General features: G+C 42.9%; 1 protein-coding gene and 1 long non-coding RNA gene across 4 annotated transcripts in view; one reads left to right on the top strand and one right to left on the bottom strand.

Moving 5' to 3' along the window:
- Nucleotides 1-13,326, top strand: part of NCAPG2 (non-SMC condensin II complex subunit G2) — a 71,821-nt gene extending 58,495 nt beyond the window's left edge. For all 3 annotated transcript variants that reach the window (XM_070618088.1, XM_008537150.2, XM_008537151.2), the window contains exons 25-28: nucleotides 1,817-1,920; nucleotides 2,697-2,797; nucleotides 4,034-4,133; nucleotides 12,929-13,326. In XM_070618088.1, coding sequence (XP_070474189.1) covers nucleotides 1,817-1,920; nucleotides 2,697-2,797; nucleotides 4,034-4,133; nucleotides 12,929-12,980 — 357 coding nt within the window. In that variant the 3' untranslated portion in view covers nucleotides 12,981-13,326. The remainder of the gene's footprint in view (nucleotides 1-1,816; nucleotides 1,921-2,696; nucleotides 2,798-4,033; nucleotides 4,134-12,928) is intronic.
- On the bottom strand, nucleotides 13,323-25,356 carry LOC103562183 (uncharacterized). The gene is made up of 2 exons (XR_011539663.1): nucleotides 25,220-25,356; nucleotides 13,323-13,544 (listed from the first exon to the last, which is right to left on the bottom strand). It is a non-coding gene; the product is annotated as an uncharacterized lncRNA (long non-coding RNA).
- Nucleotides 25,357-25,909: the final 553 nt, after the last annotated feature.

Here is a 25,909-nt window from a genome sequence, read left to right as displayed (position 1 = left end):
ATTGTCGTCTTGTTGGTGCCCTGCCCATCTTGTTCTTTTGAGAGGTCTCTTGGTCTCTCTTAAGGCTTCCATCATGCTGTCCTTTCTCTGGGGTGTGTCGTGTCTGCGTAGTGTATCTTTTTTCACCTTTTTGCTTTTAACCTGTGTTTCTTATAAACACCACATAGGTGAGTCTTTCTTTTTGTCCAGTCCTATAATCTCTGCCTTCTAGTTGAGGTGCCTAATCCATTTGATTTTCATGAAATTATTGGTATCTTTGGGTTTGAGTTGACCATTTGGACGTTTGTTTTCTCTTAGTCCCTGACTTTTCTTCCTTTCCTGCCTTTTTGATGAATCAAGTGTTTGTACTGTTCTATTATATCTTCTCTGTTGACTGTATGTTATCTGTTGTGTAATTTACTTAGTGGTTTCTCTAGGGATTAAGTTAGCGTGTGTTTCACTCACCACAGGCTCCCTGCAGAAATGCTGCTGTGCCCATGCATCGTAAGACTCCTAGAACAATGTTCTTTCCATTAGCGTCTCCTACCCCTTATGCTCCTGTCATAGACTTTGCTTCTGCATATGCCAAAAATCTCAAGATACATTTTTATTTTAACTAGTCAATAATCATCTGTCTTGTTGTGTCAGAAAAGCATTTACAACATTTAAGATGTAAAGCATTTTAATGAGAAACAGTGCTATATCATAAATAATGATGATTGACTTTAATATCCAAATTGGTGTTATGACTCTGGCAGAGGAAATACAGGAACGTTTAAGTGCTGGCTATAGTCATGCCTGAGTGAAATTTCCCAAGATAGCCAAGAAATAGGCAAAGATAGTGGTGGAAGGCTATGAGGGTGTGGTGGGCATATTCACACCTCAGCTATTACAGTGGGGAAAAAAGCCCCTTCCTGGAGCAGGAGTTCTGGACTTAGACTTCACGGAGCCACTTGCACGTGGAGCTCGTTCACTAAGAACAGACGACTTTAAACTCACGAGGTTGGGGCCGACCTTGTGGCCAAGTGGTTAAGTTCATGCGCTCCTCTTCTGCGGCCCAGGGTTTCGCTGGTTTGGATCCTGGGTGCGGACTTGGCACTGCTCATCAGGCCATGTTGAGGCAGCATCCCACATAGCACAGCCAGAGGCACTCACACCCAGAATGTACAAGTACATACTAGGGGGCTTTGGGGAGAAGAAGAAGAAAAGAAGAAGAAGAAGATTGGCGACAGATGTTAGCACAGGTGCCAATCTTTAAAAAAAAAAAAAAACTCGTGAGGTTGATAATAAAGGGCATAGATCAAGTCAGACCCCTTTGTGGATCCAGACCAGCGGTACTGCACTATGGGCAATTCTGCTTCTCCAAAGGACATTGGCAATGTCTGGGAACATTACTGGTTCTCACTTCTGGGATCTGATGGATGGAGGTGAGGGGTGCTTCTCAACACCACACAGTGCACAGGACACCCCACAACGAGGAATATCCAGTGTAAAATGTCAGTAATGCTGAGACTGAGAATACGTGATCTGGACTAATAAGAATAACTAGTTAAATTTGCTTAGTATAAAAACATTATTTACAGACGATGATATCAAGTTAAGGCTATTTGACAAAAGGCTTGTTGAGTGACAGGTCTTTCTTTTTTCTTCTGTCTAACTGAATAAGACACCCCAGTGTATAATAATAGATAAGTCATAATTATTATAGACATTTCACCAGTCAATAAAATTAACTTTCGAGTTTCTGGGAAGCCCTGCTCAAGTGTTGAAGAAAACACAAAGCAGTGTAAAATAAGTAATTAGCCCATTCTCATCCTTGATTTGCCTTTGTTTTCAGGTTTCTGATATAGAAGAGCTAACCCCATCAGAGTGTCTTTCAGACCTGCCACCATTTTCAAGGTGTTTAATAGGAATAATAATAAAATCTCCGAATGTGGTCAGGTAATCATTTTCTCTTTACTGTCCTGGTACTCTTATCGTGGATGTAAGCTCTCAGTAGCTTTTGCTCTATTCCTTTTACTCTCACAATTTTTCAAAGGTGCATTTTTTTCTATGAGAAAAACATTCCATAGAATTTTCTCTCATTTTATCAATGATTAAAAGTGTTTGCATTATACAAAGAGAAATTCTAACTTTCTATAAAATACATTCACCCAAATAGTGTCTGGTTATGCTTATCATACTAAGATTCCGTTAGAGGGAGACGTGTCAAATGTCAACGTGGAGCAGAATACTCCTTACTACGTATACTTTCCAAACACTTGACTAGTTTCATTCAGCGCACAGCTGTCACTCATTTCTCTTGTCTGTGTGTCACTTGAGTAAAATTCTAGAGTTTGTTGGGCGTGTGAAGGACTGATGGGTCACAGAAGGAATAGTGCTGCAGACGTGCTCAGTGAAAGCTCTGAAAAGCAGCTGTGCATTATCTTTCAATAACATAGTAAATCTTTTTTGTGTGCCTCGTGGGTATAAAGATTAGCTTTTTTCAGTTGCCAGAGCGCCCTGTTCTATTTCTAGCAACATCTGATTTTTTATGTTTCACCTTTAAGATTTGCAGACTCACAGTGAAAGGATGGGAAGAGTTTGTTTAGCCAACTTTCCATGTTACCTGAAAACTAGAATTTGTGGTGGCTGATGAATCTTTGCTATGTTTGTTTTTCTATAAAGTATTAGGATATACACTGTAGAGTAATTTCAGGTGTTTACTATTTCTGCAGGTCATTTTTAGATGAATTAAAGACATGTGTTACTTCGGATGACATTGAAGGCATTGTGTGTCTCACAGCTGTCACGTATATCATTTTGGTGATTAATAAAGGTTGGTTAAATTTCCTCTCATATTGTCTGGGATATTGCTGGATGTGTCTCGCCCAGAACTTTCATGGAATGTTTGGGACCTGAGCTCCTATGTTTGACAAGTCCCCTGCCAGTCAGGCTCTCCCAGTCTTTCCACACTGTGCTCTCCCAGGCTCTGAACACATGCTGTCTGCCTGGCTTCCTCTCCCTAGCTGACCCTGTGCCCTTGTGTACCAGCTGGCTCACGCTTCTTAATCAGTTCGTGTCCACCTTTCCCCCTTCCCCATTGGACCCATTACACATCTCTCTCTGCCTCAGAATTGAATTTCTGGTGATTTGTCATGTATTAGTTATGTTTAAAAATCTGAATTTATTTTTGCGAACGATATGTTTTCATGTTAATATTTAGTATGTCTGCTGTTTTGCATTAGCCTTAACCTTGCCTATTCTGAATATCCCAGCTAGGTGAAAAAGTCCTGGAAAGTAATAGGGGAAATGTGTAAAATGCTTACCTCAGTGTAAAATATAGTAATGTCCTTGCAGGTGGACTACTGTTAATTTCTATTTTGTTTAGTTTTACTAATGTGGAAATTACTTTCTGATGTAACATATGATACATAGAGAGTGCTCCTGTTGAAACAAGCTCTCCTCATAAGGCTGTGTGCGCGTAGTATGTCTGTAGATTTATATGGCTACTTTGTAGCCAGTTTGACCCAGGCTTGGCATCAGAAGAGGCTTCCACTCTGTTCACTCAGAAAAGAGTATCCCCTGAGTTGAGATCTGGAGAATGAGGGACATTCTCCACATGGAGGGTGTGAGCTGTCTCTGAGTTGAGATCTGCAGGATTAGAGGACATTCTCCACACGAAGGATGTGAGGATGGAGGTTAGGGTGCTGATGAGGACCTAGAACTTAATAGGTACTTAAATATTTGCCAAACAGATGATGACTCTGAAATGTAGTTGTCATTTCTGATGGAGGCACAGGTGGGCGTCTGATGCATGGACAGAGCTCATGGGATCCTGTCCATTAGAACTCCACCTCAAGCCTGATGAGTTGCTCTCATAAGCATTCGTTTGATCTTCCCACATCCCTGTAAAGGGATGATTACTATCCCACAGGTCGCTAGGGGGGTTAACTCAAAGGGAAGGGAGGGGAGGCTCAGTCCTTTGAAACTGCCCACATTGATAGCAGTGTGTGTTTGCTTTTGTGTGGTGGTAATAAATCTTTTTTCTATCTTTAATACAATTTTCTCATAGGTAAACATAAGAGTTCAAAAGTGAAGGATGTTGCAGCCACTGTTCACAGAAAACTGAAGACGTTTATGGAAATTACTTTGGAAGAGGATAGCATAGAAAGGTAAAGCATAGATACACTCCAGGTCTGAAGATCTGGAAACTTAGGTATACTTGAGGTCATGTTTTCATTGCTGCTCCTACAGCCAGGGGATTGTGAGGACAGAAACGTTTCTGTTGGCAGAACTCCTGGAGCATATGTTTAATTTACTTTCCTAATTCTGTCTGCAAAGCAAAACTATCATTTTCAAAATTCTGGACTACAAAAGTAACAGCATACAAACTTATATGGCTTTAAAAGTAGATAGGTTAGTGGCTGGCCCCATGGCTGAGTGGTTAAGTTCACGCGCTTCGCTGCAGGTGGCCCAGTGTTTCGTTGGTTCAAATCCTGGGCACGGACATGGCACTGCTCATCAAGCCACACTGAGGCAGCATCCCACATGCCACAACTAGAAGGACCCACAGTGAAGACTATGCAACTGTGTACCTGGGGGCTTTGGGGAGAAAAAGGAAAAAAATAAAATGTTTAAAAAAAAAAGTAGACAGGTTATCTTTGGTGGTTCCCTGGGCATTCCTAAGAGAAATTACCCAGTCCACAAGTGTCCACACTGGGGATGGGAAGGTCCTACAGAGACTGAATAAACATGTATCATTTCTTCCTTTCTGGGCCATTGCTGCCACAGGGACTGCTGCTCAGGAATGTGTTCTTTGGGCTGCTTTCTAACCGAGTGTTTTTGCTGTTATATACTGTTTTTGACAGGCTGTACAGTTTTTTTTTTCTGCTTTTTCTCCCCAAATTCCCCTAGTACATAGTTGTATATTTTAGTTGTGGGTCCTTCTAGTTGTCACATGTGGGACACCGCCTCAGCATGGCCTGATGAGCGGTGCCATGTCTGTGCCCAGGATCTGAACTGGCGAAACCCCGGGCTGTCGAAGCAGAGCACACGAACTTAACCACTCGGCCATGGGGCTGGCCCCAGGCTGTACAATTTTATGTAGACTCTGTTATGAATTGTGTTTGACTCTCAGACCAGACACAAAAGCAGTGTTTTTTCCTGCTATTTGGTGAACGTCATAAGGTTAAGTGTTACAGAGATCTGAACTAGGTCATCAGTGTTTTCTATGCCTGGGAAACTAGCTACTTTCCATAGCCACTCTCTCCTTTGGAGAAAGGCTTTCAAAATCCTAAATTGCTAACTTATGAATAAAGACAGTTTTGTCTCTTTCTTCTCAGTCTAGTACCTTTTCTTTCCTTTTCTTGTCTTACTGCATTAGCTAGTACTTCTAGTACTTTTCACGCTGAAAAGGAGCAGTGAGAGAGGACATCCTTGCCTTGTTCCTGATCTTAGTGGGAAAGCCTCTACTTTCTCATCAATAAGTATGACATTAGTTAGCTGTAGATTTTTTGTGGCTATTCTTTATCAAGTTGATGAGTTCTCCTCTATTCCTAGTTTAGTGGGAGTTTTCATTAGGAAAGGACACTGGATTTTATCAAAAGCTTTTTCTGAATCTATTATCATCATCATGTGATTTTTCTTTTATCGTCTGTTGATGTGATGGATTACCTTAATTGATTTCCAGATGTTAAACCAGCTTTGCAAACCTTTACATAGTTAACCCCACTTGATCTTGGTGTATTATTTTTTATACATTGTTGGATTTGATTTGCTAATATTTTGTTGAGTATTTTTGCATCTGTGCTCATGAGAGGGATTGGTCTGTAGTTTTCTTGTAACATCTTTGTCTGGCTTTAGTATTAGGGAAATGCTGGCATCATAGAATAAGTTTGGAAGTATTTCCTCTTGCTTCTGTCTTATGGAAGAGATTGTAGAGAATTGGTATCACTTCTTCCTTAAATATTTGGTAGAATTTACCAGTGAAACCATCTGGATCTACTGCTTTCTGCTTTGGAAGATTATTAATTATTGATTCAATTTTTTAATAGATATAGGCTTATTCAGGTTGTCTGTTATTTCTTTTTCCATCAGTTTTGGCAGATTGTGCCTTTCAAGGATTTGGTCCATCTCATCTAGGTTATCAAATTTGGCATAGAGTTGTTCATAATATTCCTTGATTATCCTCTCTCTCTCTCTCTCTCTTTTTTTTGCTGAGGAAGATTAGCCCTGAGCTAACATCCATGCCCATCTTCCTCTACTTTATATGTGGGACACATGCCACAGCATGGCTTGATAAGTGGTGCTTAGGTCCACACCCGGGATCTGACCCAGCAAACCCCGGGCCACTGAAGTGGAATGTGTGAACTTAACTGCTGCATCACCAGGTTGGAACCCCCTTCTTGAGTATCCTTTTAATGTCCCTGGAATCTGCAGTGATGTCCCTGTTCTCATTTTTCATATTAGTAATTTACGTCTTCTCTCTTTTTTCTTAGCCTGGCTAGAGGCTTATTGATTTTATGGATCTTTTCAAAGAACTAGCTTTTGGTTTCATTGATTTTCTATGTTGATTTCCTGTTTTCAATTTTCTTGATTTCTGCTCTGGTTTTTATTCTTTCTTGTTTTTTGCCTGCTTTGGATTTAACTTGCTCTTCTTTTTCTAGTTTCCTAAGGTGAAAGCTTAGATTATTGATTTTAGATCTTTCTTCTTTTCTAATATATTCATTCAGTGCTATAAATTATCCTCGTAGCACTGCTTTTGCTGTATTCCACAAGTTTTGGTAAGTTGTGTTTTCATTTTCATTTAGTTAAAAGTCTTTTAAAATTTTTCTTGAGATTTCTTCTTTGACCCATGTATTATTTAGAAGTGTTCTGTTTAATCTCCACTTACTTGAGGATTTTCTGGTTGTTTCTACTGTTGATTTCTAGTTCAATTCTGTTGTGGTCTGAAAACAGACATTGTATGATTTCTATTCTTTTAAACTTGTTAAGGTGTGTTTTATAGCCCAGAATGTGATCTGTCTTGGGGAATGTCCTATGTGAGCTTGAAAAGAATATGTATTTTACTGTTGTTGGGTGAAGTAGTCTATCCATGTCACAGGTGTCTAGTTGATTGATGGTGTTGTTGAGTTCAACGATGTTTTTACTGATTTTCCGCCTGCTGGATCTGTCCATTTCTGATAGAGGTTTTGCTTTACATACTTTTTGATCCTGATATTAGGTGCATGTGAATTTAGACCTGCTATATCTTCTTGATGACTTGACCCTCGTTTTTCTTTTTAAACATTGGCACCTGAGCTAACAACTGTTGCCAATCTTTTTTTTTCCCCTCTGCTTTTTCTCCTCCAAATCCCCCCAGTACATAGTTGTATATTCTAGTTGCGGGTCCTTCTAGTTGTGGCATGTGGGACTGCTGCCTCAGCGTGGCCTGACGAGCAGTGCCATGTCCACACCCAGGATATGAACCAGTGAAACCCTGAGCCGCCAAAGCAGAGTGCACGAACTTAACCACTCGGCCACAGGGCCAGCCCCTGACCCTCTTATTTTTATGAAGGATCCCTCTGTATCTCTAGCAATGCTCTTCCTCATGAAGTCCATTTTGTCAAGTGTTAAGACAGCTGCATCAGCCTCCTTTGGTGAGCATTTCCTGAGTGTTGGCAGCATTCTAGCCAGGAGGCAGCACCCACACAGTGAGTCGGACAGGGAAAGCTCAGTGTCAAGAAATCTTATCAGGGCATTAGTGTAACAGATTATTGGCTGGTGAGGGTTAAAGGGAACTCTAAAGCATAGAGGAGCCACAGACATGAGGAGCAGCCCACACCAGGACTGAGATGTGGCTCCCAGGATGGAGAAGTCCTGAGGCCTTCTAGTGAGACTCACTGGATGTCCAGTTCCAGGGGGCAGGGATTCCTGTTCACGGGGAGGTGCTGGGGGAGCTGCCAGGACCAAAGCTGGAGCCCTCTCCCGGGTCCTGCAAGCTTCCTTGTGCTGCTCAGGTCAGAGCGGCTGGCTGAACAGCCACCCCAGGGAGCCTGGTGCTCTGCAGGGCTGGAACTGAGAAGAGAAAGCCTCCCCCTTCCCCTGTGCCCTCCAGCGCCCCCTGCCTCCAGTGCTGTGCTTGGCGCTGTGCCTGGATGATGGCACTAGAGCAGGGGATTCTGGTGTCCTTGGTGGTAAGTAAAGGAAATGCATTCAATTATGTACTTTAGTCTAAAAACTATCGAATATTTACCATGTGGTTTTAGTAAGGTCAGGTTTGCACTTGTGTATTTGAAGGAAGACCCCAACAGACTCTAGGTTTTATGAACTTGTTTTATTTCTAGGTGTGTGGGGACGAGGGAAGTGGTCTTCTGATTTGGAGGAAGCTGAGGAGCATTTGTATATTTCAGAAAACACATGGCGTTTAAATATTTTTACCAGACACAAATATTAAATAAGGCAATCAGAATTACAAACTATATAAATGATCAGTTGTTTTCATAAGACGTGGTAACAATCTCAGAAGTCCAAGCATTTTACAAGATTTCTTTGTTAGAAATAACGTTGCAAGGACGATGTTTTGTGTGTAGAATGGTACTGTTCTGAAGATGTAAGGAAAGAGGAACATTTGCTCCTGGCTAGAAATTTCTTTCATTTCCACTTGCACAGAGTTTTAAGTGAGTACTTGAATTCTGTTAGTTACATTGAGAGAAAAAAGGCCTTAGAAGTTCAAAACTTACACTATGGAGAAGAAAAGGATATTAACAGAATTAAACACAGGGCATGTAATATTTTGTTTCTTCGTTTTTTCTACAACTATATGTCATCTTCTCTGCTAAGCTTATGCACAGATAGTAAAAAGAGTTCTTCCCTTTACAGAGGAAATATCCTAAAAAAGTAGATAGGTGGGGGCTGTGAAACACTGGACATAGAAAAGCCAGTGTCAAAAAAAAAATCAGTCTAAAAAATTGAAACTTAAAAAAGAATCAATCTAATGGAAGATAAACAATTAGGATTTAGGACTGTTTTAAAATATGATTGCTTTAATGTTGGAGTAGTGACATTAAGGCAAGTCAACATCTTTAAGACTCGGAGAGCCCCTTGGTCCAATTAACATTTTAGACAATGGGGCATTAATTTAGAAGTGAACGTTTTCTTAACATATACACTAGTTTTCTCTCCAGCAAGGTTAGTATTTTCTTAACTGGTCTGTTGGGAGCTAAGTAAAAAATGCTTCTCATGCACTTTAATTGTCTCGCCCAGTAGAGCATACTGTAAATTGGACATATTTTCTCAGAAGCAACAGTATGCATTTGCCAATGGACTGGTGCATTTAACTGTCAAGTAGGTTATATTTATTACTTTCATAAATAATTTGAAAAGAGCAATAAATTTGTAATTAGAGATTAGAGTAGCATAAGTATTCTTAAGGTTTGTGTTATATCATTAATTTTTCCCACTATGTAAATGAATTGTAATCATATTACAAGCCAATTACTTACCAATATTAATTATGCCTATATACTGTCAATTAGATGGTGTTATGTGCAGTCTCCAACATCAAACGTTGCTATCAGACCTTGAAGGAAAGAGTGCTCCCTGAAAAGTGACCTCTTTTTTGTTATGAAGTATTGATAAATAATATCATTTTATTCTGCTGTATAGAATTTTAATACTCTTTTTTAAAAAATAATTTGAGGCTGGATGCTTGTTATAGCTCATTTTGAAGCACACTTCTATCATCATCAACACTTAGCAGACCTTGATGTGGATAATTAAAAGCTATACATAAATAAAACCACTCTTTAATAAAAACATACATTGTTTATCTTACTGATTCTCAGAAAATTGATTTTGTCTGCCTCTCCCGTGGCCATGGTTGTGTTGGATGTAAACACAGCTTCCGCAGGCAGTAGGGGCTGAGGATGGATAGGGTTGTGAAGACTCATGTGTGTTGAAAGACTTTTAGAGCTCAGGTGGGCAAACATGTCACCCGTTTCAGATGTCTTGTCACACACAAGGAGAACCCTGGCCCAGGGGATTTAATTTGTCTAAGGTTTGCCACTATCCCTTCAGCTCTAAAATTCTGCATTTCCTTCATTTTGTCCTTGAATAGTTCTTACTTCTCTGGTCTACATAGTGTATTCAACCCTTTCCCCGGGCAATGGGAGAATGAATAAAGTATGGTGGAATATGGTTTTAGTATCCAAGGCCTTTAGGGGAGTCAGAAGACGGGCAGCCTGGGTTTGAACCTAAACTCCTCCTTTATCACAGTGTGGTCTTGGGCAAGTTGCTTCACCACTCTCAGCCTCGGTTACCTTGCCTGTGAAAGGAGAACATACAGCGCCCAGTGCGCCAGCACGATGCTGGGTTCAGAGGTGACAATAAATAGTTATCATTGTAGTTAGTCTAGACTTAGGTCAGTGTGAGCAGCTGATTATTCTATAGTTAATAGGAACTTTTGTCAAGGTAACCTAACATTTTTCTCTTAAGTATTTTTAAATTCATGCTCACTGAAAGAGACAATATTTTTGAGTAATTAAAAATAAATTATAGATTCTGGAGTGTTGGTGACTTAATGTGTTCTGTGTGTGTCTCTCTCTCAACTCCTGGGGTTTGATAGAGAGCCCTTTCTTCCTTCTAGCCACCAGGGAGCTTGGGTCTGGCTGACACCTTGACCCACAGAGATCCAGAGATACGGGCCCTCATGAGAGTTCTTAAAGAGCTGAGCCGGGTGGGGTGATCTCTTTTCTGTCACTGAGGCTGAAGAGATGAAGGCACATTGGGAGTCTCCTGTTGTTTCTTTTAGATAGAGATGCCCCACTTCCTGCTGCGATGGTGGTCTCCACAGGTCTTGTGCCTCTCATTGTCCACCATCTCTGCATCCACCTGGGATGTCTATAGGACACAGACTAACCACACACGTAGGGTGGCCCAACAGTTGGAGGAAACAATCAGAACAGCCATTAATAAAGTAACAGTGATGGGCCAGCCAGACAATTAAGAATAAAAGTCTTTAAAGAAAAAAATCAATTTTAGCCCCAGAAGGATGATCTAGAACTAAAACCCTTGAATTAAAATGTCACCGATACACTGGAGTGATGTCACTCTTGGGACTCAGATTCCAGAGGATCTAAAAGATCAAGTTGGAGGAACGTCTCAGAACACAGAACAGATACTAATGAAGAGAAGTCATGGGGCTAAAGACAGTCTTGGTGGAATAGACCCAAAAGAAGCAGTGATTTAACAAATGACAGGAGAGAATTTCCTGGAGCTGAAGAAATATGTAATTTAAAAAATTATTATTATTATTATTTTCACTAAATTCTGGATGGGATTAATGGAAAAAATCACACCTAAGGAAGTCAAAAAATTCATGAATTCCAGGGATAAGGAGAAAAATCTTAAAGTTTGTCTAGATTTGTGCTGGCTACGACTGTGGCTGCTTGTCACATGTGGAAATTGAACACATGAAACATGGTGAGTCTGAACTGAGATTGGCCTAAGTATAAACTACACACCAGGTTCTGAAGATAGTATGAAAAAAAGGTAAAATATGTCAGTAATATTTTTTTTTTGCTGGGAAAGATTTACCCTGAAGTAACCTCTATTGCCAATCTTCCTTTTTCTTTTTCCTCCCCAAAGCCTCAGTACATAGTTGTGTATTCTAGTTGCAGGTCCTTCTAGTTCTTCTCTGTGAGCCGCTGCCACAGCGTGGCTACTGACAGTGGTGTGGTTCCGTGCCGGGAACTGAGCCCGGGCTGCCAAAGTGGAACACACCGAACTTTAACCACCAGGCCATCAGTGCTGGCTCAGTAATATTTTTATATTGATCACAAGTTGACGTGTGTTGAGTATGTTGCACTAAATAAAATTTATTAAGATGAATTTCACCTGATTATTTTAATTGCTTTTAATGTGGCTACTAGAAAGTTTAAAGTTACACATGTGCTTGTGTTGATGCTAGACAGGGCTGTTCTAGACTGTGTGATTGGTTAGTTTCCACGAGGAGCAGGACATGGGCAGACACTAGTGTCTGTAACCTTCTCTAGGCTGAAGGGTGTCAGTCGAGTTGAGACATTGTTTGGGATGAAGATTGGTATTTGTGTCTAGGCAGGAATTCAGAGGTTAGCTGGTCCACTCGCCATCTGAGGGAGCAGGGCGACTGTGCCCTTGTAAATACGTCTGTTTGTCTTAGTGGTGATGTACTACCTGGTGCATGTGAGAGCTGCCCAGTGAGGGCTCTTCACATAAAGGAGGCCCCTGCAAGGGAGTTGGGGTGGGGTCCTAGAAAGGAAAGCACTGAGTGGGCTCCGCCCAAACTCTGCTCCCTCCTCCTCCGGGGGAGGAGCTGGTCTCACCTGGGACAAGTGTGCGCAGGAGGGGGCGGGACAGTGGAAGTGTCTGAAGGTTTCTGGTGGTTGAGGTGGTGGGAATAAGCGTCATTGTAACAGCACATCCTGGGGTAAGTAGTTCTCATTTATGTTGTGTTGTTATGTGGGAGGGAAACAAGCTCTTGATTATGAGTGCTGCAAAGGGAGGTGCGTGTGTCCTATTTGTGAGTCTGCCGTGTATCCAAGCAGCAGTTTAGATCCTCAGAAATGAGAGTCCTTTTGAGTAAAAATGAGTCCACCCATAGGAAACACAGCCAGGGGAGCATGTGTTATTGAACTGTAGTGTTTTATTTACGCGCAGAGTTCCTTGGGGACCCCAGTGGACTGTTGCTGGCTGTGGGGACAGTGATGACGGCCCCACTACTGACGGCTTTGTCCGTGTGCCGTGGATTGTAATGAGATGACCAGTGATGGGGATTCTTACTCCATTTGACATATGAGAAGCAATTAGTGAAACAGTTACTGATTATTTCAACTTTCTTTTTAAGTGTATTTGGTTGCAAACCATTTTTAGATTTATTTCATGAAAATGTGCATTTGGGTAATTTTGTCACTTGTTTCTGTAGCTAATTATTTCTTTTTTTGAATTTCAGATTTCTCTATGAGTCGTCATCAAGAACTTTGGGAGCACTTTTGAATTCATAGCCAAGCCAACATCTTTGGTCATGTAAAAATAGAGAAAAAGGACTTACAGAAAAATGAAACGAGTGTGTATTTTTCTAGTGTTTTTAATGTTAATAACCCATATAGCAGAGAAGGGGTGGGATTTATTTGGGAGGGTCTGAGTAGAAAACTCAGAGGTTCTTAGAGTTTTGCCCAGAGCCTGCATAAATAATATATTTACTGTAAAGGACTCTAGGTATCAAGAGTGCAGAACCCTATGGTGCGAAGAAAAAAAGACACTTTTCTAGCAAACCTGGTTGTTTTAAAAAGGACTTTTATATATATAACATTGCTTGCAAACTATGAGTAATAAAGCAGACAACATCCATTTGTGTACTTTATTTAAAAATATTAGTATGAGTTGTCCCCCTAGGGACAAGGGTTGAGTTCTCGGGCAATCCTGTCTTTCTGCCCGGAAGAGAAGGTGCTAAAGCAGAGGGGATGGCTGTGCTGGGCGGAGGGAGAGGTGCCACGCGCAGGGTCCTGCAGCGGTCTCCTCTTCTGGTCTAGGTGCTGCTTCACTGGATGTTGAGATGGGCCCCATGGCTGTAAACAGGAGGAATGCAGAACTGAGTCATTCAGCCTGAAGCTGAGCCACCACTATTTTATTTTTTCTTTACGAGAGCAGTTACAGTGCTGACGGAGGACTGGCCCCAGGCCTCCTAGATACATCGTCTGTGACCCCATCTCTTCTGTCCCAGGTTACCAGGTGGTCTGCATGTTCTTATCCCTGTCAGCCACAAGTCCTAAGTCATGGCCAGTCAGCATCCTGTGGCCTGTTAGGCCACCTTATGACAGATGGGAAGTGAGTGCTGCTTCAATCACAAGCTCATTCTGTCCCCAGCCCCCAAGCGAAAAAGTAAGAAGTACCAATTTTTCATTGCCTCTGTTTCTCTAAGGTACAGAAAGGGGCCACTTACTGCAGTTATGAGCAGTTAGGGTAAGGTTTTACTGAGGGATAATCTGAGGAATTGGGAGGTGGGGGTTGCTTGTTTTAGGCAATCTTTGAACATATGACTTTCCAGAGATCTTTGCTAACTCAGCTGTATTCTGGATTGGTGAGTGTAATTTTTTTTCTTTTTTGCCCTTGTCCTTGTTTGATTTAGTATCAAGAATTGTCAAGCCTCATAAAATGAACTAAGGAGTGTTCTATGTTTTTATATTCCTGGAAGAATTTGTGTAAGATTAGAAATAGTTCCTTGGATTTGTTGTAACATTAACTGTAAAATTATCTGAGCTTGGTATTTTCTTTGTGGGAAGAATTTAATTAGTTTTTTACATTTAGATACGAGTTTTCGGAGTAGTCAAGTTTTCTCTTTTATCTTGTGTCAGTCTTGATGGTTGAACTAATCCAATTTGTGAAAAAGTACAATTCAGTTTTTCATGGGGCAAAATAGTTTGTGAATCTCCTCTAGGCATACACCCCAGAGAGACTCCTGTGGACGTGCATGAGGAGACTCGAGGAAGGACACTCGGCATCAGTGTTTGCCACAGCAGAGTGGAAACAGTCACATTCCCTTCAGTGGGAGAGTGGGCAAGGCAGCTGGGGCAGCCACAGCTCCCACTTCCCTGGGGATGACAGGGCGAGGTGGGCGGTCACCTCAGGAGCATGATGTTGAGGAAAAGAGTTTAGTCAGGATAATATTTTATGATTCTGTTTATGTAAAGTTCAAAAACATGCAAAACTGAACACTGTATTGCTTATGCTCACGTGTGATAATATGTCAATGTTTAACAAGGAAAAGATAAAACAAAATCCAGACTGCTGTTTATGGGAGGGCAGGATGGGGGAGCATGCAGGATTCTTCAAAAGTAATGGTAGAAATCTGTTATTTAAACTGGAAATAGATATTTGAATGTTCATTTTACTGTTATTCTCTCTACCTTACGCATGTTATAAATATTCTCTTGTATTCAATAATTTAATCAATTCAGTGTGAGGGAAAGAGAGAAAACATATGCAACTTTGGCAAAGGATGTGTTATCAACATGGAGTGCTGGGACACATGACTTAGTACCCTGGCAAGGACCCCGGGTTGCAGTGTGAACACTCCACGAGGCCAGCTCCTAGCAGCATGGAAGAAGTGATGGCCACACAAAGTGAAGATGCCAGAATTGTTGTGCAGACCATGGAAGGGGGCTCGGAGAGGTAGGCGAGCTGGTGTGGACACTACCTAAGGCCAGAAAAGCCATGCAGGGCTGTGTTCCACAGGAGGAGCACCATCCACTGAACCCAGAATTCTGCCCTGGGGACAGGCTACCAGCATCACCAAGGAGGGCAGGGGTGGGCTCTGCAGCTGATGGTACCGCAGGCCGTTACAGAACTGCGCTCTCTTGACAGTCATGGGATTACAGGACCCTGAACAACAGGACCAACTGGTGGCAAGTGAACATCAGATGAGTGGATGCAATGATCATAAAGACGGCACAGCAAGAGGGTTTTGTTCCTGTCCAGGAGAATCATGGAGAGGATCCTGGAATGTAGCGTTTCATAATAGATGGGCAATGAGGGCCCTGGCCAGTCTGTACCATCAAAAGAAGTCAAAGATGATGGCTGGTGGCCTCAGGGAAGTGGCCCCAGTAAGAAGTCACAATCCTTTGTCCAAGTTCCAGACCTGAGCCATGAGTAACCCAGAGGCCAGGTCCCCAAAAGGAAGGAAGTGTACCCACCTGTCTCTTCCCCAGATGGCCTGTGGCCGCAGATCCTGGGGCCCTGGGAAAAGGTGATTCCAAAACATTGTGAAGACTGGGTGTGAACTGACAAGGATACCTGTCCCCGTGAGTGTGGGGCAGTGTCTGGGCTCCAGTAAGACATGAGCCCAGCCCATTGGCCTGTGGAGTCAGAGCTGTGCAGAAGGCCCCACAGAAGCCTCAGAGACAGCTCTGCCCCCGCCAAACCAGCAAGTGAAGCACAACATCACATCAAAGAGGAGTGGTGGGAGCGTGTCGCCTGGAAAGGCCTGCGGATAAAGGTGGGCCATTGTGTCTCCCTTTAGCTCTCCGCTCAGCCTCTGCAAAGCCAGACAGAACCTGGAGGGTGAGAGCGAGTGCCGCCATCTTGACCAAACAGCAGCAGCCCAGCATGGCCTCAGACCCAGAGCATGTGATCACTCACTGGACAAACACCCTTCCTGTCCACATTTGGAACAGTCCACATTCACACGAAATGGACAAAAATAGACATTAACAGTTTTGCCCAAGCCCATATTACTCTCCCACCCTCTCACTCCAAAGAGGTCCTGCCATCTGGACATCCTCCCAGAGGCTGCCCTGTCCCTGATGCCAGAACATCACTCTGAACTGGGCCATGTGAGCAAGAAGTGGCTGGACACGGGGGTCTTGAAGTGATGTGTGCTCTAGGGGTGGGAGGTAAGCCGTGGGTCAGGACTTGCCATGCTGTGCCATCATTAGTACACATTGGTCTGGGTCTGGATTTCTCGTGGCCAGTGTTGGATGAGGAAATGGCCTGAGCTAGTGCCATGGATGGTCAGCCTGGTAGGTGGGTACAGGAAAATAATGGACAGGGCAGCACTTCTGCTCCTCTGCCCCCTCCCCCCCAGTGGCTAGTCCTGGAAGCCAGTGGGGAGGGAGCCTTCTATGGATGCAGGTTCCACTGGCACTCCTGGCTATCCACATTCAGTACACACTGCATCCCCAGGGGCTGCCAGCCTGCAGCAGCCAGTGAAATGCACCACTGCAGGACCAGTCCAGGTGGTGGTCCATGCAGATGGGTGCCCTGCTCAGGTGCAGTGCACGCTGTAACACAAAGACCTCCAATGGAGCTGTGTCTCCAGGGGCAGAGCTGAAAGGTGGCCAGCTGGACAGGGGCCTGGAAGGAGAAGTATTGGAAGCTTGGGCACAAGCAAGTCTGGTGTAGAGGTGCCTGCATGGAAATGTGGAAGTCTTCAGACCACCTGTTAAAATCCAACAGAAAACCCTTGTACCACATGATACAGCAGGAAGTCTTAGCACATGTCAACACTCAGCAGAAAAGCCTCCTCCAGGGACAAGGCACCAAACATGCAAGGAAGGCATGACGTGACCGCCTCACTCATCAGCCACCCAGTGCTGGCTTGGGGGTGTGAACAAGCAGTCACGGGGGCAGGGAAGGGGACTACACATAGGCCAACACCAGGACCTGCCACTTACCGAGGCCAGTCTAGCTGCTGCCATACCCAGTGGCCCCCTGCCAGCCTTAGACACCAAGGCGCAGCCCTTCTTATGGGACCACCCGTTGAGACCAGTCAGCCCTTTGCTAATTGCAGATCTGTGAGGAAGTGTGACTCTTCTTTAAAAACTGCCCTAACACAAAACATTTACACTATAAATTGTTTCTAAGGTGAGAATTCTTTCTCTAGGTAACCCTCAGAATTTAATAATGAAAAAACTGAAAAAGTGGCCACACTACCGTGCTTATTTTGAAAATATTCAACATAAAACATAACGATAGCTCTCTTAGGACCACTGGTAGCTAACTCTGGTGCCGTTGTTCTTTGAAAGGGGACTGGTGACAGTGCAGATGCCTGGTTACCTTCTGTCTGATTCAGCAGAGAAAGCACAGCGTCGGTCTTGGGCAACGGCTGTGCTAAGGTTTAAAGCAGGGGACACTTCAGGCGAGCTCCCAACTGGGCTGAAGGCCTCCCGTTCCCAGTGCTCCTGCAGCAGAGCGGGACCGTGAGTAATGGGGTTGGGGTTCAGCTCACCCCGATCCCACATCTGAGTACTTCTCATGTGCTTCTGTGGGTTTTCTGACACCCTTTATAGCTAACTCGTGACTGAACCATTCTTCTTTGTGAAAACAAAGGATATTTCTGAGAAATGATTAATTTCAGCAGATGTGTCTTAACTCTGCTGCTAAGCTGTTACATTATCTGGCTCTTCTGTCATGCTGCAGCATGTGTGTGTGTTTCCAGTAGGAGGAAATTTCCTGGTTTACATTTCTCTATACTCCCTGGCACCAGGGAGCCCTGTGTCCCTTGGGTATGTCTCTTCAGCCTCTGTCACGTGTGACACACGCAGCTGTTTCTGTGAGTGACACTGAGCATGGAATAAATGTGAATAAGCAGCCCAAATGAGTTTGAGAAACTCATGCAGAATGGTTTCCCTGTCACACTTTAAGTTAGGGTCTCCTCAGCCTTGACTAGGCTATTTTGGATGTGAATCTCCTGTCTCCCAGACAAATGAGCATGGCGGGAAGATGCATCAGAAGGGCAGACACAAGTCAGCGTTCCAATTCTTGCATACAAATCAACTTGTAGACTTCCAGTGGGGCGGAGGAGGTGGGAGAGTGGGGGAAAGGTTGAAGACAAGTTATGGCCAGTAGAACATCCATTGACCAACAGAGGACTCCCTGCACAGCACACCAGAACGCCTGAGGGATCCATACATCAGTAAAACTGAAGGTGGGTGGACGGGACCTCCTGGAGGCAGTGGGATCAGGAAGCAAGGGTGGTAACTCCTGAGACTGGAGGTTCTGGGAACTGCAGTGATACCTCTGACCAGACACCCCAGGAACTATGGTAGGGCCCACCAATGGAGGCCCCAGGAATCCAGGCAGCCCATGCTCCCAGAGGCACCAGGAATCACTGGGCCTGTGACTGGAGACTCCAGGAACTGCAAAAATACCTGTGACCCAGCCGCCTTCCCCTCCCCCAGCAGTGGCACCTCTGACATGAGCCCTTCTAGCAGCTGGGGCTGCAATCAAGACCCTGGTACCCCCGGCAGCAGCAGTGGTCCCCATGACCTTAGATTCCAGGAATTGGCCGAGTGCCTGAGATGAGAGCCTGTAGGAGATGCAGTGCAGTCGTGGCTCAGCTCCTACTCCTCCTCCTGCAGTGGCAGGTGGTGCCTGTGACCTGAGGCTTCAGGAGCTGCAGCATTGCCCATGACCCAGCCCCCAGCAGCAGCACCCCTGACACTGACCCTACTGGCAGCAGGGGCTGCATACAAGACCCCGGGTCCCCAGCAGTGGTGACATTGCCAGCACCCCCAGATAAGTTGAGAGCAGCAGTGCAGGCAGCACATGTGGCAGCAGCACCTGAGCCTGTGGAGAGCACTGTGGAGAGCCAGGTAACCACAACAGTGGAGCCCATGACCCTGGTCCCCCAGCTGCAAAGGCACCCACATCTTTGGACCCCCTACCTGTAGCAGCAGCAGCTGCAGACACAATAAAGCCAGATGTAGTGGAGGTGCCTGTGACCCTTGCACCCACCCCACTCTTCCCCTCCCCACTGCTGCAGTAGGGGAACACACAACCCAGGTCACCAGCCTGGTGACACCTGCAACTAGGAGTGACATTGTAAGCAGCAAGGCACCAGCAACCTCAGAGGCACAGGCAGCACAAGGAGGACACTGATGACACCTCTGGCAGAGGCTGTGGAGGGTGGAAAGCACAGGCTCTCAAATACAAGCAGAAGCAGCTCAGAACAACAGTAAACGATGTCTTACCCAAATAGGAGAGGGGTTTGCCACTACAAGTGCACTGGCAGAGGAATAACTCAAGCACCATGAAGATCTACAGGGACACAGCAGACCAGAAAGAAAATGACCACCCTCAAGAAACTACACTTGAAGTCACAGAAGATTACAATCTGACAGAATTCACAAGAGCTGTCATGAAGAAACTCAACAAGTTATAAGAAGACTCAGAAGACAGTTCAATGAGCTCAGGAGTAAAATTAATGAACAGCAGGAGCACTTCACCAAAGAGATTGAAACTAAAAAACGGGGGTCAGCCCCATGGCCGAGTGGTTAAATTTGCATGCTCTGCTTCAGAGGCCCAGGGTTTCCCCTGTTTGGATCCTGGGTGCAGACCTAGCACCACTCATCAAGCCATGCTGAGGCGGCATCCCACATGCCACAACTAGAAGGATCCACAACTAAAACATACAACCGTGTACTGTTGTACTGGTTTTGGGGAGAAGGAAAAATAAAAAATAAATAAAATCTTACAAAAAACCCCCAGGAATTCTGGAGCTGAAAATCAATAAATGAGATGGAGAATAAAGTAGAGGGGCCAGCCCAGTGGTGGTTAAGTTTGCATGTTCCACTTCGGTGGCCCAGGGTTTGCTGGTTCAGATCCCGGGTGTGGACATGGCACTGCTCAGCAAGCCATGCTGTGGTAGGCATCCCAGATATAAAGCAGAGGAAGATGGGCATGGATGTTAGCTCAGGGCCAGTCTTCCTCAGCAAAAAGAGGAGGATTGGCCACAGATGTTAGCTCAGGGCTAATCTTCCTCAAAAAGACGAAACAAATAAAAGTAAATAAATAAATAAATAATAAAGTAGAAAGCATTGGAAATAAAGCAGATGGTATGGAAGAAAGAATTAGTGAGCTTGAAGACAGAAATCTAGAAATGATTCAGATGGAAGAGGAGAGAGAACTCAGATTTTAAAAAAGTGGAGAAATTCTATGAGCACTGTCCAACACAATTGGGAAAAGCTACATAAGGATAATGGGTATCCCAGAAGGAGAAGAGAGGGAAAAAGAAGCAGAGAACTTATTTAAAAAAAAAAAATAGCTGATGGGGCTGGCCCAGTGGCATAATGGTTAAGTTCACACACTCCTCTGTGGTGGCCTGGGGTTCACTGGTTTGGATTCCAGCTGCAGACCTACACACCGCTCATCAAGCCATGCTTTAGCAGCATCCCACATACAAAGTAGAGGAAGATTGGCACAGATGTTAGCTCAGGGACAATCTTCCTCACCAAAAAAAAAAAAAAAAAAAAAAAAAAAAAAAAAATTAGCTGAGAACTTCCCAAACCTGGGCAAGGGACTGGATATACAAGTACATGATGCTAATAGAACTCCTAATTATCTCAACACAAAAAGGCCTTCTCTAAGGCACATTGTATTAAAACTATCAAAAGTCAATGACAAAGAAAAAATATTAAGGGCGGCCGGAGAGAAGAAAATAATCTACAGAGTTACCCCTATTAGGCTATCAGTGAATTTCTCAAAGTATTGAAAGATTAAAAACTGTCAGCCAAGACGGGCTGGCCCCGTGGCCGAGTGGTTAAGTTCGCACACTTCGCTGCAGGCGGCCCAGTGTTTCGTTAGTTCGAATCCTGGGCGCGGACATGGCACTGCTCATCAGACCACGCTGAGGCAGTGTCCCACATGCCACAACTAGAAGAACCCACAATGAAGAATACACAACTATGTACTGGGGGGCTTTGGGGAGAAAAAGGAAAAAAAAAAAAAACTGTCAGCCAAGAATACTCTATCCAGCAAAGTTATCCTTCAGATATGAAGGAGGAATAAAGGCTTTCCCAGACAAAAGCTAAGGAAATTCTTCACCAGATAAGCTTTACAAGAAATGTTGAAAGGAGCCCTCCTACCTGAAACAAAAAGGCAAAGGTTTGCAAAGCTTTGAGCAAGGAGATAAACAGAAAGAATACGAAAATTGCACTTCTGTATCAGAATAGGTTACTAAACACTGAATTATAACATAAAGTCTAAAGGAAAAGAAAGCATCAAAGATAATTGTAACGATTTCAATTTGGTTAACTCACAATACAAAAGGGATATTTGTGACAACAAAAATGTAGAAGGGGAGAGGAGAAGGACAGAACCGCATAGGCAAATGAAGATAAGATGGTAACAGCAGAAAAAGTATTTCATCTATGAGATCTTTTATACAAACCTCATGGTAACCCCCCACCCCCCCAAAAAAAATCAGAGCAGAGTTACAAAATGTAAAAAAGGGGGAAACTGAGAAACACATCATAGAAAACCACCAAACTGAAATGCAGATGGAAACACAAGGAAAAAGAAATAACGGAAGCATAGAACAACCAGAAAACAAAAGATAAAATGGAAGTCTCAAGCCCTCATATATTAATAATCACCCTAAATGTAAATAGATTGAATTCACCAATCAAAAGACACAGAGTGGCTGGATGGGCGAAAAAATAAGACCCAAAAATATGCCACCCCCAGGTGACTCAACTCAGTTCTAAAGACAAACATAGGCTCAGAATGAAGGGATAGAAAGTGATACTCTAAGTAAATGGTAACCAAAAGAAAGTGGGCATAACCATACTTACATCAAACAAAATAGACTTCAAGCCAAGAAAGATAATAAGATACAAAGATGGACATTATATAATGATAAAGGGGACATTCCACCAAGAAAACTTAACATTTATTAATATATACTCACCTAACACAGCAGCAGCAAAGTGTATAAAGCAACTATTAACAGACCTAAAGGGAGAAATTGACAGCAACACAATAATAGTAGGAGACTTGAATATCCCACTAACATCAATGAATAGGTCATCTTACACAGAAAGTCAACAAAGAAACAATAGCCTTAAATAAAAAACTAGACCAGGTGGAGTTAACAGATATGTATAGAATGTTCCATCCCAAAGCAGCAGAATGCACATTCTTCTCAAGTGCGTGTGGAACATTCTCAAAGATAGACCATATCTTGGGAAACAAAACAAGTCATAATAAATTTGAGAAGATTGAAATCATATCAAGCATCTTTCCTGACCACAATGGTATAAAACTAGAAATCAACTACAAGAAGAAAGGTGGGAAAGTCACAAATATGTGGAGATTAAACAACATGCTACTGAACAACTATTGAATCAATGAAGAAATCAAAGGAGAAATTAAAAAAATACCTGGAGACAAATGAAAATGGAAACACAACATACCAAAACCTATGGGATTCATCAAAACCAGTATTAAGAGGGAAGTATATAGCAATACAGGCCTCCCTTAAGAAACAAGAAGGGGGCCAGCCCCATGGCCAAGTGGTTAAGTTTGTGCACTCTGCTTCAGTGGCCCAGGGTTCAGATGAGCAGACGTGGCACTGCTCATTAACCCATGTTGAGGTGGTGTCCCACATGCCACAACTAGAAGGACCCACAACTAAAATATACAGCTATGTACTAGGGGGGATTTGGGGAGAAAAAAAGCAGGAAAAAAAAAGAGAAGATGATTGGCAACAGTTGGTAGCTCAGGTGCCAATCTTTAAAAAAAAAAAAAAAAAAAACAAGAAAAATCTCAAACAATCTAACACTACATCTAAAAGAAAGAGAAAAACAAGAACAAATGAAGCCCAAAGTCAGTATAAGGAAGGAAATAAGAAAAATCAGAGTCAAAATAAATGAGACTGAAAAGGCAATAGAAAAGATTAATGAAACTAAGAGCTGGTTCTTTGAAAAGATAAAATTGACAAACCCTTAGCTACACAACTAAGAAAAAAAGAGAGACGGTTCAAATAAATAAGGTGAGAAATAAAAGAAGAGAAATTACAATGGGTACCACAGAAATACAAAAAAGATTATAAGAGAATTCTATTAAAAACTATATGCCAACAAATTGGATAACCTAGAAGAAATGGATGAATTCTTAGAATCATAGAATCTCCCAAAACTGAATCAAGAAGAAACAGAGAATCTGAATAGACTAATCACAAGTAAAAAGATTGAAAGAATAATCAAAAACCTCCCAATAAACAAAAATCCGGAGCCAGACAGCTTTCCCAGTAAATTATACCAAACATTCAAAGAAGATTTAATACCAGTCCTTCTCAAACTCTTCCAAAAAAATTGAAGAGGATGGGACACTTTCTAACTCATTTTACAAGGCCAACATTACCCTGTCTACCTTGAAGTTTGTATTTAGAATCTCATGTATAATATAGTCTATTCTCTGGTGGTGTCTTACCTACTTGACCAATACTGATTTAGACCCTTTGCTCTTCCCCTCCTAAATAATTATTTTCATTTTTTATTCCAACTCGTCTTATTAATTTGTAGTTGGAGTGCTAAGATCGTCCTTGTTTTGGTAGTTTCCTTACCTTTATCCTAATGCTATAATTGAATATTTGCTATCCTGTTCTGGTTCTATCCATCGGTCTCCCTAGTCTGTGGATTGTGTCCCCTTTCTCCCTTTTTTCTTTTTTCAAGTATGAGAGCCTTCTTAAAGATTTCTTGTAATGGAGGGCTTTTAGTTACAAATTCCCTTAACTTTTGTTTGTCTGGAAAAGATTTAATTTCTCCCTCATATCTGAAGGAAATTCTTGCTGGATAGAGTATTCTTGGCTGAAGGTTTTTATCCTTTAAAGCTCTGAATATATCACTCCATTCTCTCCTAGCTTGTAGGGTTTCTGTAGAGAAATCCGCTGACAGTCTGATAGGGGCTCCTTTATAGGTTATTCTCTTTTTTTCCCTTACTTCCCTGAGTATTCTCTCCTTATCTTTCCTATTTGCCAACTTTACTACTATGTGCCTTGCAGTGGGTCTTTTTACATTGACAAATCTAGGAGATCTAAAACCCTCCTCTACACACATTTCTCCATTGATCCCTAGATTTGGGAAGTGCTCTTCAATAATTTCATTAAGCACACTTTCTGCTCCATTTTCCTTTTCCATATTCTTGGGAATTCCTATGATCCTTATGTTCTTACTCCTCATTGAATCCATTATCTCTCGGAGATTTTCCTCATTTTTTTTAATTCTTAGTTCTCTTTCTTCCTCTGTCTGGCACCGTTCAGCCTGTCTGTCCTCGATTATGCTGATTTGCTCCTCTAGGTTGTCTACACGGGCATTCAGGGAATCCGTATTCTGTTTTATCTGGTCCATTGTGTTTTTCATCTCAAGTAATTCTGTTTGATTCTTCTTTATGATTTCAATCTCTTTTGTGAAGTAACTCCAGAACTCGGCTTGTTTCTCTATCTTTCTCTCTACCTCATTGAGTTTTTTGATTATAGCTGCTCTAATTCATTATCACTTAGTTTACCTAATTCCAAGTCCTCAGGACTTAATTCTGTGTTTTTATTGTTTTCCTTCTGGTCTGGGGCTTTTATAAATTGCTGGAAGGTAGAGGAGCGGTTTTTTCGCATGGTGGTAGAATTCAGTTGCAGTTACAGCCTGTCGCCACTAGATGGGGGTCGAGAGCGGCGTGTTAGCTCTCCGCCTTCGGGGCAAGATGGCTGCGCCCACTGGCTTTGCTGTGGGGGAGGGGCTGTTACTCACATGCACCGGTCTGGGTTCAGATCAGTTCTGTTCTCTGGTCTCCCAAGGCCCTTGATTTATGGGGTCCCCACGGACGGAAGCTTTCCCCCCGTCAGCGGGTCTCCACTGAATCAGCGGCAGGAGTCCTGGATGATCCCCCGGTCGCGCGGCCCTTCCCCCGCTCCTTCCCCACCCGCGCCACAGCGATCGCAGACTCTAGGAGAGGGAGCGATGTTCTCTCCTACCGTTCCAGCGCCTGGAGGGTGTAAGCAAGGTTATGATCTCCGCCTTCTTGATATTGTAGGTCTCTAACGAGCTGGCATTATGTTTATTCTCTGAAATTCAGTTCTTCCAATCTTTTGTTGTATTTTGGAGAGGAGAGAATCCCGGGTCAGCTCACCCCGCCATTTTGCTCCGCCCCCTTCTCCCAACATTACCCTGATACCAAAACCGAACAAGGACAACACAGAAAAGGAAAACTACAGGCTAAAATCACTGATGAACGTAAATGCAAACATCCTCAACAAAATATTAGCAAACTGAATACAACAATACATTAAAAGGATCATCCACAATCAAGTGGAATTTATTCCAGTGATGCAGGGATGGTTTAACATCTGCAAATCAATCAATGTGATATACCACATTAACACAATGAAGAATAAAAATCACATGATCATCTCAGTAGATGGAGAGAAAGCATTGACAAGACTCAACATCCATTTAAAAAAATTCTCAATAAAATGGGTATAGAAGGAAAGTACATAATGCTCAACATAATAAATACTCAACATAATAAACACTCAACATAATAAAGGCCATATAGGACAAACCCCCAACCAACATCATAATGGTGAAAAACTGAAAGCTATTCCTCTTAGAACAGGAACAAGAAAAGGGTGCCCACTCTCCCACTCTTATTCAACATAGTACTG

This window comes from Equus przewalskii, chromosome 4 (assembly GCF_037783145.1).
Source record: "Equus przewalskii isolate Varuska chromosome 4, EquPr2, whole genome shotgun sequence".
In the NCBI taxonomy this organism is placed as follows: Eukaryota; Metazoa; Chordata; class Mammalia; order Perissodactyla; family Equidae; genus Equus; species Equus przewalskii.
This window is presented reverse-complemented; position numbering and strand designations above follow the sequence as displayed.